At 42.7% G+C, this 18,067-nt stretch overlaps 1 protein-coding gene across 1 annotated transcript in view; it reads left to right on the top strand.

Annotated features, from left to right (window-relative positions):
- LOC118370053 (receptor-type tyrosine-protein phosphatase T) overlaps nt 1-18,067 on the top strand; it is a 488,900-nt gene that overhangs the window by 410,421 nt on the left and 60,412 nt on the right. The window contains exon 21 of the mRNA XM_052498885.1: nt 8,791-8,878. Coding sequence (XP_052354845.1) covers nt 8,791-8,878 — 88 coding nt within the window. The remainder of the gene's footprint in view (nt 1-8,790; nt 8,879-18,067) is intronic.

The raw sequence follows: 18,067 nt of genomic DNA, 5'->3' as shown, positions 1-18,067 counted from the left end.
TGAATTTCCAGCGATTCTACATAGTAATTTATGTTTACTACTTGCACAATTTATGTGATAGCATGTTTAAAATGTGCAAGTAGTTCACCCCTCTGTTTTCTTTTATTCTGTAATATGGTATATTGTACCGATGTGTTCAAGCTGATGAAATCAAAGTTTATTTATTATACAGTGTGTAAGCTACTCAATACATTGAACTGCCTACTCTACCTGCAATAAAGTTATTGCAAACAGTGCAAACATGATTAGCATGGAGATGCAGTTCGGATGTTTCACCAGTAATGAAAAATTATCATTCACGATTGACAGTGACGGCCTATTTTGAAATGAGGTCGCTTAAGCCTGACTTGTTGCTTGAGGGCATTACAAATATACAATTTCCTTTAGAAAATATGTGTGGGCATAGGCAGACATTGCAGTTATGAGGATGACAAACTTTGGTTAAGGAAATTATAAAACATTATAGCGCTACAACACTGGTTGCTATGCAGAAAGAAGTACTTGGAATAGAGAGGACTACTGTATGTCCTATCGCTGTCAGCTAAGCTGAGAACAACTTCCCCACCACATAGTGAAAGTAGGCCTGCATGGAGAGAGAGAATTTGGTTAGAGGCCATTCTCTTTTATTGTAATTGCTCAAAAACTGCCAGAGTTAGACTATATCTCAAAGTATGCAGTTAGTGGTTTACAATATTGGCTATTTAGTTTGGAGTTTAATCTCGCTTGGCTCTCCCTCAACCCATCTCAATCAGGGATGTCTTCCACAGTGAGAGCCTTTCCTGTCTGTTCTCCTCACCCTGCCTCTCCCTCCTCTGCCACACTTTCCCGGTAATGCTGGTCTTCCAAATCCTCCTTCTCTACTAACCCCTCATTAAAATAGCAAGCTAGCTACAATGCTCTTGGTTAAACCAAAGATACCAATCATTTTGATGTGGTTAAACATTAGCCAGCTAACCTAGCCTGCCTAATCAATAGCCTGCTTTAATAACAGAAGACCAAATAACTACACTTTGACCCTGCAAAACACCACATTTCACTGCCCCTATCTGGTGTATGTGGCAATAAAACATCTTCAATATTGAAGTCATAGTTGATCAACTTAGTTGGTTAAGTTCTCTACTGAAAAACTTAATATAAGGTAAGGGTTAGGGACGTATTGATATTTACATAATGGTTACCTGCAGGAACATGGAGTAAGGTCATGCCCTTTCAATTTCAGCCAAGGGGAGGGTTTAGTATTTTTTTTAAATCTAGTCCAGTGGAGGGTGATGAAATGTCAGTATTTCTCAGTGTTTTAGAATGAGTTGCTTGTTAGGCCACACAGTGCATTCGGAAAGTATTCAGATCCCTTCACTTTTTCCACATATTACATTAGAACCTTATTCTAAAAAATATATGTTTTAAGTCCTCATCAATCTACACACACTATCCAATAATGACAAAGCAAAAACAGGATTTTAGAAGTGTTAGCAAATGTATAAACATTTTAAAAGATAAATAACATATTTATATAAGTATTCAGACCCTTTGCTACAATATGAGACTCAAAATTGAGCTCAGGTGCAACTTGTTTCCATTGATCAGCCTTGAGATGTTTCTACTGCTTGATTGGAGTCCACCTGTGGTGAATTAAATTGATTGGACATGATTTAGGAAGAAACACACCTGTCTATATAAGGTCCCACAGTTGACAGTGCATGTCAGAGCAAAAACTATACCACTAAGTTATAACTTATAAGGCATATCTGGGGAAGGGTATAAAACAAATATTCCTAGATTGTTGAAAGTTTCAAAAAGCCCAGTGGTCTCCATCAACTGCCTATACAAGGTCTCACAGTTAACAATGAGTCATTAGTTTAAAAAAAACAAGCCATAAGGTTGAAGGAATTATCCGTAGAGCTCTGAGACAGGATTGTGTCGAGGCACAGATCTGGGGAAGGGTGCCAAACAATTTCTGCAGCATTGAAGATCCCCAAGAACACACTGGCCTCCATCATTCTTAAATGGTGTTTGGAATCACCAAGATCACATTAGAACCTTGCCACCCGGCCAAACTGAGCAATCGGGGGAAAAGGGCCATTGTCTGGGAGGTGACCAAGAACCCGATGGTCACTCTGACAGAGCTCCAAAGTTCCTCTGTGGAGATGGGACAACCTTCCAGAAGAACAACCATCTCTGCAGCACTCTACCAATCAGGCCTTTATGGTAGAGTGGGCAGACGGAAGCCACCCCCCAGCAAAAGACATGACAGCCCGCTTGGAGTTTACCAAAAGGCACCTCCTAAAGGACCCTCAGACCATGAGAAACTCTTTGGCCTAAATGCCAAGCATCATGTCTGGAGGAATACTGGCAGCATCCCTACGGTGAAGCATGGTGGTGGCAGCATCATGCCTTGGGGATGTTTTTCAATGGCAGGGAATGGAAGACTAGTCAGGATCGAGGGAAAGATGAACGTACCAAAGTACAGAGAGATCCTTGATGAAAACCTGCTCCAGAGCGTTCAGGACCTCATACTGGGGTGAAGGTTCACCTTCCAACAGGACAACGACCCTGAGCACACAGCCAAGACAATACAGGAGTGCCTTCGGGACAAGTCTCTGAATGTCCTTGAGTGGCCTAGTCAGAGCCCGGACTTGAACCCAATCGAACATCTCTGGAGAGATCGGAAAATAGATGTGCAGCAACGCTCCCCATTCAACCTGACAGAGCCAGAGAAACTCCCCCAAATACAGCTTGTAGCTTGGCACACCCAAGAACACTCAAGGTTCTAATCTCTGCCAAAGGTGCTTCAGCAAAGTACTTATTAAATGTTCTGATGTCATATTTCTGTTTAAAAAAAACATTGTTGCTTTGTCATTATGGAGTATTGTGTAGTTTGATGAGAAAAGTAAAACAGAAAGGCTGCAACGTAACAAAATGTGGAGAAAGTCAAGGGGTCTGAATAATTCCCAAATGCACTTTATACTGATGCCACCCCTCATCTCTGATTCTCCGCTGTGCAATGAAATATCAATTGCGCCTATAAGCTATTTAGTATGATCTCAATCAAATGATACATAGCCTACAGGCAATAGGCTACGAAGTGCATGTTCGGAGAAGCACAGATCAAGTTATATTCCTTAAACAGCTGTCAGGATGGTGTAAATAAAACTAGGCTGCATTACACACCGCATTGGATATTCCAACCCTGAACCCAGCATGCTCTGGTCTTGCTGCAATTTTTTAGGATTGTGCTGGGTTGGGGTTAGTTCAGGAGGAGAAGGATTACTTACCATTTTTGGGACTAGATTTACTTACCCTATCCTAGTCTGGTCTTGCTGCACATTTTTTGGTTGTGCTTCTTAAGCAATTGCTGTGCTGGGTAGGGCGATGGGGTTAGTTCAGGAGGAGTCAAAAGTTTACTCAGAATTTCTTGTTATCGATTAGTGCATTTTTGGGACTAGATTTATCTTGCGTGTGGACTAGCCTATATTCTATTCAGTCTGCGAAGTAGAGCGCGAAGATGAGAAGCTTGCTAATACTATAATTGAATTTATTAAAAACAATATGTTTCCTGCCAATTATGTATTTATCTGATTTAATTATTTACAAACAGGGACAGTTTCGTTGCAAACAAGACACACTGATCTGGAATTAGAGAAATATATGATAAGATGGACGAATGCACTTATCTCTCTGTCCATTCTCTAAACCTTTTTTGCCCCTAATTCCAGTAATTTGTTTCCGCGCTAATATTAAAAGCCAGCGGTCAGAGATACACAGTTTGCATAAAATGTTTATAAAAGGCATTTTTTTCTTGGACCTGCAAATACGATGATAGATTCATGCCATGCTTTTACTAAACGCAGCAACAACAAAAAACATCCCATTTTCAGGACCCTGTTTTTCAAAGATAATTCATAAAAATCCAAATAACTTCACAGATCTTCGTTGTAAATGGTTTAAACACTGGTTCCCATGCTTGTTCAATGAACCATAAACAATTAATGAACATGCACCTGTGGAATGGTCATTAAGACACTAACAGCTTACAGACGGTAGGCAATTAAGGTCACAGTGAAAACCTAGCACACCAAAAAGGCCTTTCTACTGACTCTGAAAAACAGCAAAAGACAGATGCCCAGGGTCCTTTCTCATCTGCGTGAATGAGCCTTAGGCATGCTGCAAGGAGGCATGAGGACTGCAGATGTGGCCAGGGCAATAAATTGCAATGTCCATACTGTGAGACGCCTAACACAGCGCTACAGGGAGACAGGACGGACAGCTGATTGTCCTCGCAGTGGCAGACCACGTGTAACAACAGCTGCACAGTATCGGTACATCCCAACACCACAGCTGCGGGACAGGTACAAGATAGCAACAACAACTGCCCGAGTTACACCAGAAATGCGCAATCCCTCCATTAGTGCTCAGACTGTCCACAACAGGCTGAGAGAGGCTGGACTGAGGGCTTGTAGGCCTATTGTAAGGCAGGTCCTTACCAGACATCACCGACAACAACGTCGCCTATGGGCACAAACCCACCGTCGCTGGACCAGATAGGACTGGCAAAAAGTGTGCTCTTCACTGACGAGTCACGGTTTTGTCTCACCAGGGTTGATGGTCACATTTGCGTTTAGCGTCGAAGGAATGTGCGTTACACCGCGGCCTGTACTCTGGAGCGGGATTGATTTGGAGGTGGAGGGTCCGTCATGCGAAGAGCACGGATCTCAATCTCATTGAGCACGTCTTGGAACTGTTGGATCGGACGGTGAGGGCTAGGGTCATTACCCCAGAACTGTCCGGGAACTTGCAGGTGCCTTGTTGGAAGAGTGGGGTAACATCTCATAGCAAAAACTGGCAAAGCTGGTGCAGTCCACGAGGAGGAGATGCACTGCAGTACTTAATGCAGCTGGTGGCCACACCAGATACTGACTGTTACTTTTGATTTTGGCCCCCCCTTTGTTCAGGGACACATTATTAAATTTCTGTTTGTCAGATGTATGTGGAACTTGTTCAGTTTGTATCTCAGTTGTTGAATATTGTTATGTTCATACAAATATTTACACATGTTAAGTTTGCTGAAAATAAACGCAGTTGACAGTGAGAGGACGTTTCTTTTTTTGCTAAGTTTATAATGGAGAACTTTCCACCCCTACTCTTGTCCATGGTGTTCTGCAAACCCACTTCTGGCCCGCATCCCTGTGCATCACAGTTCCTGTGTCGCCCTTCAATGTTGACAGGACGAAGAACAGTTTAAAAAACTGCATGTCTAAGGCTCTGGTCTGTCCAAGAAGTGAGGGTAAACGGTAGTCATGTTCTCTACTATGCACTTTGTTTTAACTATTATTTTGGGTATACTGTAGGGGAGGGTCACTTGGTTTTTTTCAATCATTCAGGGAGGGCTTAGGTAAAATATATTTTTCTGAAGGAAGGGCCATCCATTTTCACTTCAGAGAGGTCCGATGTAACCCTTATTTCAGTCCCTTAGGCATAATATAATCAGAGTGGTTAAAGTTAGGGTTAGGTTTAAAATATTTTCAGAAGATAAATGTTGAAATAGGTGGGGTTTAGCCATAATAATAATTACTCTGTGGCTGTGTTAAGTAGTGATGATTATACAGATGTAAAATATTGCCATTCGGAGAGCAAGATTTTTGGGTGCAAAAGGAGAAATCCATGTGGGAATGCAGTTTATTTGTGAGAGTAACTTCTGAGTCTTGTAGTAAGTAAATCTGCAAAACAAAACAAAAATCTCTGCTCTCTAATTAATATTTTGGTGCAACAATGATGTTCTGCTCGCTCAAAGTCACACTTGCATCTCAAGTTTAATTTGCGCGTCCTGCTGCCCTCGATCATATTCTGCTCTCTCGATTGGTCTGTGCGCTCGCGGCACTCATCTTCTGCTCGCTGGACCCATCCTCTGTGCTCTCGAATCAGCGTTTGCTTGCTAAATGTTTCATCTTGCTCGACAGCACCATCTCACACGCAATGGACTTTAGAGGCTGATTTTACAGCATAATAGATGCCCCTGTAAATTTGGCTTTGCTTTGTTCCGGCTGTGTCCTGGCTGTTTCTTTCAGGGGGGGCTTGCCGTCAGCCTGCCAACACACAAACTAACTGCTTTATTCCATGGTGAGTCCAAGCACAGGAACCTATCTGATTAATTAAATGGAAAGTTAGTCTGACTGCCCAGTCATAGTACATTACTTTTGACTAGAGTCCATAAGGCTCTGGTCAAAAGTAGTGCTCAATGTTCAGAATATAGTGCCATTTGGGATGCACACTTTGATTACTAATGTAGGCTTGCCATTGTAAAACCATAGAGTTCCTGTATTAATAACAAGCATTCAATTTCAACCATCTGTCATGGTGAAGTCCAGGTTGAGTATGCATTCAAAATGCCACAAATCCATCTATTTTATTTATGCACAGCAATTATGCTGTCAGGTTGAAGGGAATGCATTAGGTCTATTTCAGTGCAAAGCTCTTTCTAGTTGCTTGATTAGATGAGAAACGTCCAGAAGTACACTAAATGGTAAAATATTGTGGACACCTGCTTGACAAATATCTCATTCCAAAATCGTTGTCATTAATATGGAGTTGGTCCCCCCTTTTCTGCAAATATTTCTGCTACAACAGCATCCACTCTTCTGGGAAGACTTTCCACTACATGTTGGAACATTGCTGCGAGGACTTGCTTCCATTCAGCTACAAAAGCATTAGTGAGGTCGGGCACTGATGTTGGTCTGACTCGGAGTCGACGTTCCAATTCATCCCAAAAGGTGTTTGATGGGGTTGAGGTCAGGGCTCTGTGCAGGCCAGTCAAGTTCTTCCACACCGGTCTCGACAAACTATTTCTGTATGGACCTCGCTTTGTGCACGTGGCATTGTAATGCTGAAACAGGAAAGGGTGTTCCCCAAACCATACCACGTTCATTCTTCTGCCAATGTTTGTCTATGAAGATTGCATGGCTGTGTGCTCAATTCTATACACCTGTCAGCAACGGGTGTGGCTGAAATAGCCGAATCCACTAACCACTAAGGGGGTCTACAATTTATATAGAGAAACAGAAAGCTCTGAGAATATACCCATCAATCATCCTCAGTGTGTCTTGCTGTAAAGTATATCTGTTAGTGCAATCTCTGAGTGGTGTGGACCTGAGCCAGTGTTGGCGAGTAGCTCTATTTCACGCTCAGGAAGAAGACAGATGTACCATGATGGAGTAGAATTCTCAGGGTCTTTACTCTCACGGCTGCCAGTGTTGTTACAGAGGGCAGAGAGAGAGCCATTTATGCTACGGCCAATCACGACAGAGTTGGGCAACAGGATATTACAGCTCTAACAGGAAGTAATCGGAGGGAGTGGATTACAGACTTCCCTCAGAAAGCATTCACCTTTGACCTTAAAAATAAACTCCCTGTTTGGGGGCAAGACAGTAAATCAATTTTTCAGTGGACTGGGAAATGAGGAATCAACGTCTGGTAAATGGGTCAAATGGTATGTTGTTGTCTGCAAGAGAAAGCTTGTTGTATCGGCAGTTTAGCATAGATATCCTTTAATGCATGCTAAAGGACAATTCTGCATTAATTAGGCGGCGGTGACATATTTGCCCCTATGTTTTTTTATACAGGAATGCAAAAATAGCACACAGTCCATATGGCCTCCCTTGAGCAGCCTGTTAACCACACAAACACTCTCTTCTTAGCCAATTTCAGCCATCATGCGTGCCACTTTACATTTTCTGTACAGTTGAGATGATCCAGCGAAGGACAAACAACTCCATTGTAGTTGCATTGCACTTCGTTAGGTTCTCTGTACATTTGAGTGTATCCAAAGAAGGACAAAACAACTACATTTTTGTCACATTGCAGAGGACTTCATTAGGCCCCTATAAAATTGTGTGTGACATTATATAGACAGTTGTGTGCCTTTCCAAATCATGTCCAATGAATGTAATTTACCACAGGTGGACTCCAATCAAGTTGTAGAAACATCTTAATGGATGATCAATGGAAACAGGATGCACCTGACCTCAATTTCAAGTCTCATAGCAAAGGGTCTAAATACCTATGTAAATAAGGTATCTGTTTTTTTTTGTTTTTTTTAATACATTTGCTAAAAATTCTAAAAACCTATTTTGGCTTTGTCATTATGGGTTATTGTGTGTGGATTGATGAGGCACAAAAATATTTAATCAATTTTGAATAATACTGTAACGTAACAAAATGTGGAAAAAGTCAAGTGGTCTGAGTACTTTCTGAATGCACTGTATTCCATTCCAGCCATTACAATGAGCCTGTCATCCTACAGCTCCTCCCACCAGGCTCCTATGATATATTGATATGCCTATTAATGAGGTATTCAATATACAGTATATGGTTAGCAGGCGAGTCCTAACATGGTCCATTAGTGAAAAGTGAACAATACATGATGAGCAAGACTCTTTTCATCAACAAGTTCTTTGAGTCAACAAATCAAAACATTTCAAACAGAGAGAGTTTGTGGCTGGAGGAATGGTACCTTTCAAGTAGTATTGACTTTCTGTTTTTTTAACACGTAAAACGTTCATCTTGTTATGCTACATTTCACTGTATCATAACAAAGTTATGTCAGTAATCATTGTTTTACATTTTTACAACCCTTTTGCATACTGGTTCCTCCAATGTTAGCGGTTTTATACTGTATGTTCTCAAGTAAGTTGTTATTTTGACAGCAAGGTTGTTATTTTCACTGTGTGTGTGTGTGTGTGTGTTTGTGTAAACACTCTGGCCTGCAGCAATGTTTGATAGTGTATGATGTGATTTCAGGGTCTGACGGAAGGACAGGCGGCCCCATGGGAGACTGCCAAGAAGGATGAGAACCGCAACAAGAACCGATATGGCAACATCATCGCTTGTGAGTACCGAAGTGACACAGATACTGAGCTAGACAAGGGTGTTTGGTGGATTTGCTCAAGCCTTTTCAGAGCTCAGGAGTCTCCTGTTCTCATGGTAGACTTGCTTGACCTGAGGCCGCCTTTGACATCACCAGAGTGGAGGGTATGTGTGTAGAGGGCATCTCATAGGCCCCAAAACCACACTTAGCAAAATTGGCTACATCACCCTCACCATTGATTGACACCATCGTCTCCTCTTCCCCATACACACGCAACTTTGCCCCCATTCTGGACTCTACCCTATCCTTTGACCACCACATCCGACAAACTGTTAAACATCGTAATTATTCCACCTCTGCAATACTGTCAAAGTCAGGTCCTCCTTCTCCCATCCTCCTGCTGAAGTCCTCATCCATGCATTCGTCACCTCTCGTCTGGACTACTGCAACTCACTACTTTCCGGCATCAACGCAAGCTCCCTCCATAAGCTCCTAGTGACTTCTCACCCACACTAAGTCCTGGCATCACATCACCCCCGCCCTCTGTGAACTCCTTGTCTCTGTGAACGCCACTGTCTCCTTTTTATATATATTTTTGTATTTATCTAACCATTATTTAACGAGGCAAGTCAGTTAATAACAAATTGTTATTTAGAATGATGGCCTACCTTCTGATCCTCCTTCTGACCTACAAAGCCCTTCAACACCTTCAGCGACAGGGCCTTCTCCAGGGTTACTCCAAGGCTCTGGAACTCCCTCCTTCCAGCCATCCGTGAATCTGAGTCCATCACCATCTTTCAGTCCTTCCTAAAGCCCCACCTCTTCACCTTGGCCAACCCCTAAGCTCCCCTGACTCTCTCCCACACACACACACAAAACCTGCTCGCTCACTCATACACTGACACATCACAATCTTTTCCCTTCTTTATAAGAACTTTATTTGTATTGTGCTTTTCCATACAAATAACAAACTGCTTCACATCATAAAATAATTAAATTAAAGTAATAACAAAAACAAGTGGAAGGAGGAATACCATTTTGTTTTAAAGATACCTAATTCAAATCATGCATTCAAATCGTATTTTTACTGTAAGTGTATCTTCAGGAGGCATGTAAAAAGGTGCACTGAATCTGCATGCCTGATATCCTCTGGCAGACTATTCCAAAGTCTAGTAGCAAATGGCCAGTCTCCTTCCATTTTAGTCCTGGAATAGTCAACAGTGCCCTGCCAGAGGATCTTATGCTGCATCCTGGCTCTTAGGGATGTAAAATGTCTAAGATATAGGATGGGGCTTATCCAAGCCTAGCCTTAAACGTGATGAATACAAATGTTTTGTTTATTCTAAAAGTGACTGGTAGCCAGTGCAGAGAAGCTGAAAAAGTGGTTACATGGTTACATTTCCTGGTGCCTGTGAAAAGCCAAGCATTTTGAACTAACTGTAAACGATGGAGTGATTTCTGGCTGAGATAGGTATACAAAGAGTTACAGTGATCTAGGTGTGAGGAAATAAAAGCAGCTATACATTTCTTCAGATCATGGACTGAGATAAAAGACTTGACTTCAACTTTATTTCTTAGATGATAAAAGCAAGACCTGGACAACCTTTTTCACTTGCAACTCGAGGTTTAGGTCAGGGTCAAAGAAGACATCAAGGATTCTGGCTGTAGGCTTTACATTTGTTAACAAATGACCACGCTTATCTACAATCGGAATTCTTGCAAGGTGAGGGGAAAAAAATACAACAACCTATGATCTTTTCATTATTAAGCTGGAGAAAATTGTCAGACATCTAATATCTGATGTCAGCAAGACACTAGTGAAGGGCAGCTACACTAGATTGGTCACTGGGTCTGATTGGTAAATAGAAAGGGAGATACCTAGTCAGTTGTACAACTGACTGCCTTCAACTGAAATGTGTCTTCCACATTTAACCCAGCCAGAGAGGTGCGGGGGACTGCCTTTATCGACATCCACTTCTTAGGCGACTGCATAGCAGTGAAACTGTGTGTTATGATTGCGGATGATGTCACCAAGGGGTAGCATACACAGGAAAAATATGATCGGGCCCAGAATTGACCCCCGAGGGACACCATAGTGAATAGGTGCTGGGGACGATACTGAACCACTCATGCTCACTGAGAAACGTCTGCCACATAAATATGACCTGAACCAGCCAGAGATTCCCACCCACCTCTCCAGCCAGTCAACAAGGATAATATGATCAATAGTGTCAAACTGAGATCCCCAAAAAACTAGAATCGAGCATTCAAAGGCATTGACAGCCAACACAAGGTCATTACTCACTTTCAATAAAGCGAGGTTGGGTTTTTTAAGGTCTGATTGGACCAGACCAGTTTTAAAGTAGGCTGTTCAGGGAAATATTTACAATAGATAGAAATTTTGGGTCAACAGTAGGCATAACATCTTTCAGTAGTCTAGTAGGGACCACGTCCAAGGGGTATCAAGCAGGGGCTAAAATGCTCCTGAAAGGAGCAAAAGGAAGTAGTAGACGGTCTCAGAGTAGTTGCCTCAAGTCCCTCCTGACCAGAAAAGCTAGTTTGGTGCCAGCTACTGTCATTCTGGGATCGAATCATTTCTATATTTTCTGTAAATAATTGTAAAAACAGTTAGCAGAGATCAGGGGATGCGAGCCTGTCACTGTTAAGCGTGGGGCACTAACAACATGCTCAATTGTCTCAAACTGAATTTTTGAGTTGTGGGAATCCTCAGAGATCAGGGTAGAGAACTGATTTACTTTTGCATTCTTAACAGTAACATTGAAATTTCTCATCAGATCCTTCATTATCTCATAAAAGCCTGGTCGTTAGAGCTTTGCGCCAGTAACTGAAAGGTTGCTGGATCGAATCCCTGAGCTGACAAGGTAAAAATGTGTCATTCTGCCACTGAACAAGGCAGTTAACCCACTGTTCCCCTTTGGGCTGTCATTGTAAATAAGAATTTCTTCTTAATTAACTGACTTGCCTAGTTAAATAAAGGTTCAAATCAAAATGTTTGCAGGGCTTCCGTTTACATTTAGCCTTTCTAAGTTACATTTTTAAAGCACAAGTGTGGTAATTTAACCAGGTTGAGACACTGACAGACACATTATTATTGGTTTTAACTGGTGCCACTGAGTCTAAAGTAGCCTGACATATATAGTTGAAACTATTCACCAAATCTTTATTGTGAAGGCAACTAACAGGGTCAGTGGTGCCGGATAGAAAAGCATGTGTAAGTCTACTAGCGGTTGTGGAGCTAATGATGCGAGTGGTGACAGAAGCATTTTTTTGGAGGAGGAAAAAGCATTTTAAAAACAATGAAGATGATCAGAGACACACATCAATAGTTTCCAAGTTATTACTATTCAGACCATAGAACAGTACAAGATCAAGAGTATGGCCTTTGTTGTGTGTAGGCCCTGTGGCATGTAGCAATAAGTTAAAGGATTCTAACAGGTTAAGAAACTCCCCTGCTGGTGCATAGCTTGGGCAACCCACAGATCTCGAAGAATAATAACCCTGCCATATTTTGGCGTAACCAAAGAAAGCAGAGAATTCTACACTAAAATGTACAAGATGGGCTGTTTCCTGTAGAGAACTAAAAACCATCAGGTTTAAGCCAAGTCTTAGTTAGCATGCAAATATCAATGCCATTGTAAATAATAAAATCATTGCATATGAACAACTTATTATTTAGAGAGGATGACAAGGTATTACAGAGTTATTGAGGGGAGTTAGAAGGAAAATAAACTAGGTTACTTACAGTAGGTCTATAAATCAAATCAAATCAAATTTATTTATATAGCCCTACGTACATCAGCTGATATCTCAAAGTGCTGTACAGAAACCCAGCCTAAAACCCCAAACAGCAAGCAATGCAGATGTAGAAGCACGGTGGCTAGGAAAAACTCCCTAGAAAGGCCAAAACCTAGGAAGAAACCTAGAGAGGAACCAGGCTATGTGGGGTGGCCAGTCCTCTTCTGGCTGTGCCGGGTGGAGATCATAACAGAACATGGCCAAGATGTTCAAATGTTCAAAAATGACCAGCATGGTCGAATAATAACAAGGCAGAACAGTTGAAACTGGAGCAGCAGCACGGCCAGGTGGACTGGGGACAGCAAGGAGTCATCATGTCAGGCAGTCTTGGGGCATGGTCCTAGTGCTCAGGTCCTCCGAGAGAGAGAAAGAAAGAGAGAAGGGGAGAATTAGAGAACGCACACTTAGATTCACACAGGACACCGAATAGGACAGGAGAAGTACTCCAGATATAACAAACTGACCCTAGCCCCCCGACACATAAACTACTGCAGCATAAATACTGGAGGCTGAGACAGGAGAGGTCAGGAGACACTGTGGCCCCATCCGAGGACACCCCCGGACAGGGCCAAACAGGAAGGATAAACCCCACCCATTTTGCCAAAGCACAGCCCCCACACCACTAGAGGGATATCTTCAACCACCAACTTACCATCCTGAGACGAGGCTGAGTATGGCCCACAAAGATCTCCGCCATGGCACAACCCAAGGGGGGGCGCCAACCCAGACAGGAGGACCACATCAGTGAATCAACCCCCTCAGGTGACGCACCCCTTCCAGGGACGGCATGAGAGAGCCCCAGTAAGCCAGTAACTCAGCCCCTGTAATAGGGTTAGAGGCAGAGAATCCCAGTGGAAAGAGGGGAACCGGCCAGGCAGAGACAGCAAGGGCGGTTCGTTGCTCCAGAGCCTTTCCGTTCACCCTCCCACTCCTGGGCCAGACTACACTCAATCATATTACCCACTGAAGAGATGAGTCTTCAGTAAAGACTTAAAGGTTGCGACCGAGTTTGCGTCTCTGACATGGGTAGGCAGACCGTTCCATAAAAATTGAGCTCTGTAGGAGAAAGCCCTGCCTCCAGCTGTTTGCTTAGAAATTCTAGGGACAATTAGGAGGCCTGCGTCTTGTGACCGTAGCGTACGTGTAGGTATGTATGGCAGGACCATATCAGAGAGATAGGTAGGAGCAAGCCCATGTAATGCTTTGTAGGTTAGCAGTAAAACCTTGAAATCAGCCCTTGCTTTGACAGGAAACCAGTGTAGGGAGGCTAGCACTGGAGTAATATGATCAAAGTCTATTTAGTGCTTTATCCGGGTAGCCGGAAAGTAGAGCATTGCAGTAGTCGAACCTAGAAGTGACAAAAGCATGGATGAATTTTTCTGCGTCATTTTTGGACAGAAAGTTTCAGATTTTTGCAATGTTATGTAGATGGAAAAAGCTGTCCTTGAAATGGTCTTGATATGTTCTTCAAAAGAGAGATCAGGGTCCAGAGTAACGCTGAGGTCCTTCACAGTTTTATTTGAGACGACTGTACAACCATTAAGATTAATTGTCAGATTCAACAGAAGATCTCTTTGTTTCTTGGGACCTAGAACAAGCATCTCTGTTTTGTCCGAATTTAAAAGTAGAAAGTTTGCAGCCATCCACTTCCTTATGTCTGAAACACATGCTTCTAGCAAGGGCAATTTTGGGGCTTCACCATGTTTCATTGAAATGTACAGCTGTGTGTCATCCGCATAGCAGTGAAAGTTAACATTATGTTTTCGAATAACATCCCCAAGAGGTAAGATATTTAGTGAAAACAATAGTGGTCCTAAAACGGAACCTTGAGGAACACCGAAATGTACAGTTGATTTGTCAAAGGACAAACCATTCACAGAGACAAACTGATATCTTTCCGACAGATAAGATCTAAACCAGGCCAGAGCTTGTCCGTGTAGACCAATTTGGGTTTCCAATCTCTCCAAAAGAATGTGGTGATCGATAGTATCAAAAGCAGCACTAAGGTCTAGGAGCACGAGGACAGATGCAGAGCCTCGGTCCGATACCATTAAAATGTCATTTACCACCTTCACAAGTGCAGTCTCAGTACTATGATGGGGTCTAAAACCAGACTGAAGCATTTCGTATACATTGTTTGTCATCAGGAAGGCAGTGAGTTGCTGCGCAACAGCCTTTTCTAAAAATTTTGAAAGGAATGGAAGATTCGATATAGGCCGATTAGTTTTTTATATTTTCTGGGTCAAGATTTGGCTTTTTCAAGAGAGGCTTTATTCCTGCCACTTTTAGTGAGTTTGGTACACATCCGGTGGATAGAGAGCCGTTTATTATGTTCAACATAGGAGGGCCAAGCACAGGAAGCAGCTCTTTCAGTAGTTTAGTTGGAATAGGGTCCAGTATGCAGGTTGAAGGTTTAGAGGCCATGATTATTTTCATCATTGTGTCAAGAGATATATTTTGATGTTCCTTGGTTGGGGTCTGAGCAGATTATTTGTTGCAATTGCAAACGTAATAAAATGGTGGTCCGATAGTCCAGGATTATGAGGAAAAACATTAAGATCCACAACATTTATTCCATGGGACAAAACTAGGTCCAGAGTATGACTGTGACAGTGAGTGGGTCCAGAGACATGTTGGACAAAACCCACTGAGTCGATGATGGCTTCGAAAGCCTTTTGGAGTGGGTCTGTGGACTTTTCCATGTAAATATTAAAGTCACCAAAGATTAGAATATTATCTGCTATTGTCACGACTAGTCAAGGTGGGTGGAATCAGGCGCAGAGAGCAAATAGTGAATAGAGGTTTATTCTCCGGTGAACAAAAATAAACACGGATAACCCAAAATACAAACAGGGTGAAAATATCCAAAACAGGAATACCAGACAAACCGGAGAAATAAAACACAAAAACACCGACAGCCGAAACGAAATGACAAAAACAAACAATCCCGCACAAAACAAGGGCGGGACAACCTACATTATATACAGATACTAATTAACTAACACACAGGTGAAAACAATCAGACAAAACCAACAGATAACCGAAAAGGGATCGGTAGTGGCTAATAGGACGGTGACGACGACCGCCGAGCACAGCCTGAACGGGCAGCAGAGCCAACCCCGGCAGAAGTCGTGACAGCTATGACTACAAGGTCCGATAGGAATTCAGGGAACTCAATGAGGAACGCTATATATGGCCCAGGAGGCCTGTAAACAGTAGCTATAAAAAGTGATTGAGTAGGCTGCATAGATTTCATGACTAGAAGCTCAAAAGACGAAAGACAATTTTTTTTTTTGTAAATTGAAATGTGCTATCGTAAATGTTAGCAACACCTCCGCCTTTGCGGGATGCACGGGGGATATGGTCACTAGTGTAGCCAGGAGGTGAGGCCTCATTTAACACAGTAATTTCACCAAGCTTAAGCCATGTTTCAGTCAGGCCAATCACATCAAGATTATGATCAGTGATTAGTTCATTGACTATAATTCCCTTTGAAGTAAGAGATCTAACATTAAGTAGCCCTATTTTGAGATGTGAGGTATCGTGATCTCTTTCAATAATGACAGGAATGGAGGTGTTCTTTATCCTAGTGAGATTGCTAAGGTGAACACTGCCATGTTTAGTTTTGCCCAAACTAGGTCAAGACACAGACACGGTCTCAATGGTGATAGCTGAGCTAACTACACTGACTGTGCTAGTGGCAGACTCCACTATGCTGGCAGGCTGGCTAACAGCCTGCTGCCTGGCCTGCACCCTATTTCATTGTGGAGCTAGAGGAGTTAGAACCCTGTCTATGTTGGTAGATAAGATGAGAGCACCCCTCCAGCTAGTATGGAGTCCATCACTCCTCAGCAGGTCAGGCTTGGTCCTGTTTGTGGGTGAGTCCCAGAAAGAGGGCCAATTATCTACAAATTCTATCTTTTGGGAGGGGCAGAAAACAGTTTTTAACCAGCGATTGAGTTGTGAGACTCTGCTGTAGAGCTCATCACTCCCCCTAACTGGGAGGGGGCCAGAGACAATTACTCGATGCCGACACATCTTTCTAGCTGATTTACACGCAGAAGCTATGTTGCACTTGGTGATCTCTGACTATTTCATCCTAACATCGTTGGTGCCGACGTGGATAACAATATCTCTATACTCTCTACACTCGCCAGTTTTAGCTTTAGCCAGCACCATCTTCAGATTAGCCTTAAAGTCGGTAGCCCTGCCCCATGGTAAACAGTGTATGATCGCTGGATGATTCGTTTTAAGTCTAATACTGCGGGTAATGGAGTCGCCAATGACTAGAGTTTTCAATTTGTCAGAGCTAATGGTGGGAAGCTTCGGCGTCTCAGACCCCGTAACGGGAGGAGTAGAGACCAGAGAAGACTCGGCCTCTGACTCCGACTCGCTGCTTAGTGGGGAAAACCGGTTGAAAGTTTCTGTCGGCTAAAGGAGCGACTCCAGTTGAGCATTCCTACAGCATTTCCTTCCAGAAACCGTGAGAAAGTTGTCCAGCTGCGGGGACTGTGCCAGGGGATTTATACTACTATCTGTACTTACTGGTGGCACAGACTCTGTTTCATCCTTTCCTACACTGAAATTACCCTTGCCTAACGATTGCGTCTGAAGCTGGGCTTGTAGCACAGCTATCCTCGCCGTAAGACGATAAGGCATCATGTTAATGTTACTACTTAGCTTCGGCTGTTGGAGGTCCTGACGAACCGTGTACAGATAAAGCGTCCGGAGTGAAAAGGTTGAGGGAAAAAAACAAAAATATAAACAGTAATTAAAAAGTAAAAACCGTAAAGTTGTCAGGTAGCAAAATAGCTACAAATAGCTACAAAACTCACAGCAACTCGTAAACAAGTCTGCAAGTTTTGACCGGAAATGACGTCTATCACTCGAAAGCAAAATCATCCTATACTTTTGTTTCAAAGTGGATTTGTTTAAGACAACCCAAAAACACTCTGTCTGGCCCTGATTTAGCCCACTGCAGTAAAATGTTAACCGTATTATGGGACATAGTATGCTCTCCGTGTCCTAGAACCCCTGATGTGGGAGCAACGAGCACTTAAAAAGCTTGTTGCTCCCACATCAAATCAAAATTGTCACAAAACGAGACATTCCTGTTGTTGGCAAGTTTCCTCTTTAGGGCAACAAGGCGGCTGAAACATTTTGCACCCCTTTGAAAGAACAGGAAGGGGCCAGAAATAATTATTCTATACCCTGTACAAGCTAAAATAATTTTGTAGTTCTCCCTCCTTTCCTCAGATTGCATAACACGGAGGTCGTTAAAAATGAAGAGTTACGAAGTTGTTAATATTAAAGTAGTTGGCCAGAACCTTGGGCAGGAGGGAGTATTGGATACGGGTTTCCAGACCGTAGGCAGGCCAACATCTCCCACCATTG

This window comes from Oncorhynchus keta, chromosome 37 (genome assembly GCF_023373465.1).
Source record: "Oncorhynchus keta strain PuntledgeMale-10-30-2019 chromosome 37, Oket_V2, whole genome shotgun sequence".
In the NCBI taxonomy this organism is placed as follows: Eukaryota; Metazoa; Chordata; class Actinopteri; order Salmoniformes; family Salmonidae; genus Oncorhynchus; species Oncorhynchus keta.
The sequence above is the reverse complement of the archived record's forward strand: the minus strand, read 5'-3'. Positions and strand labels throughout refer to the sequence as shown.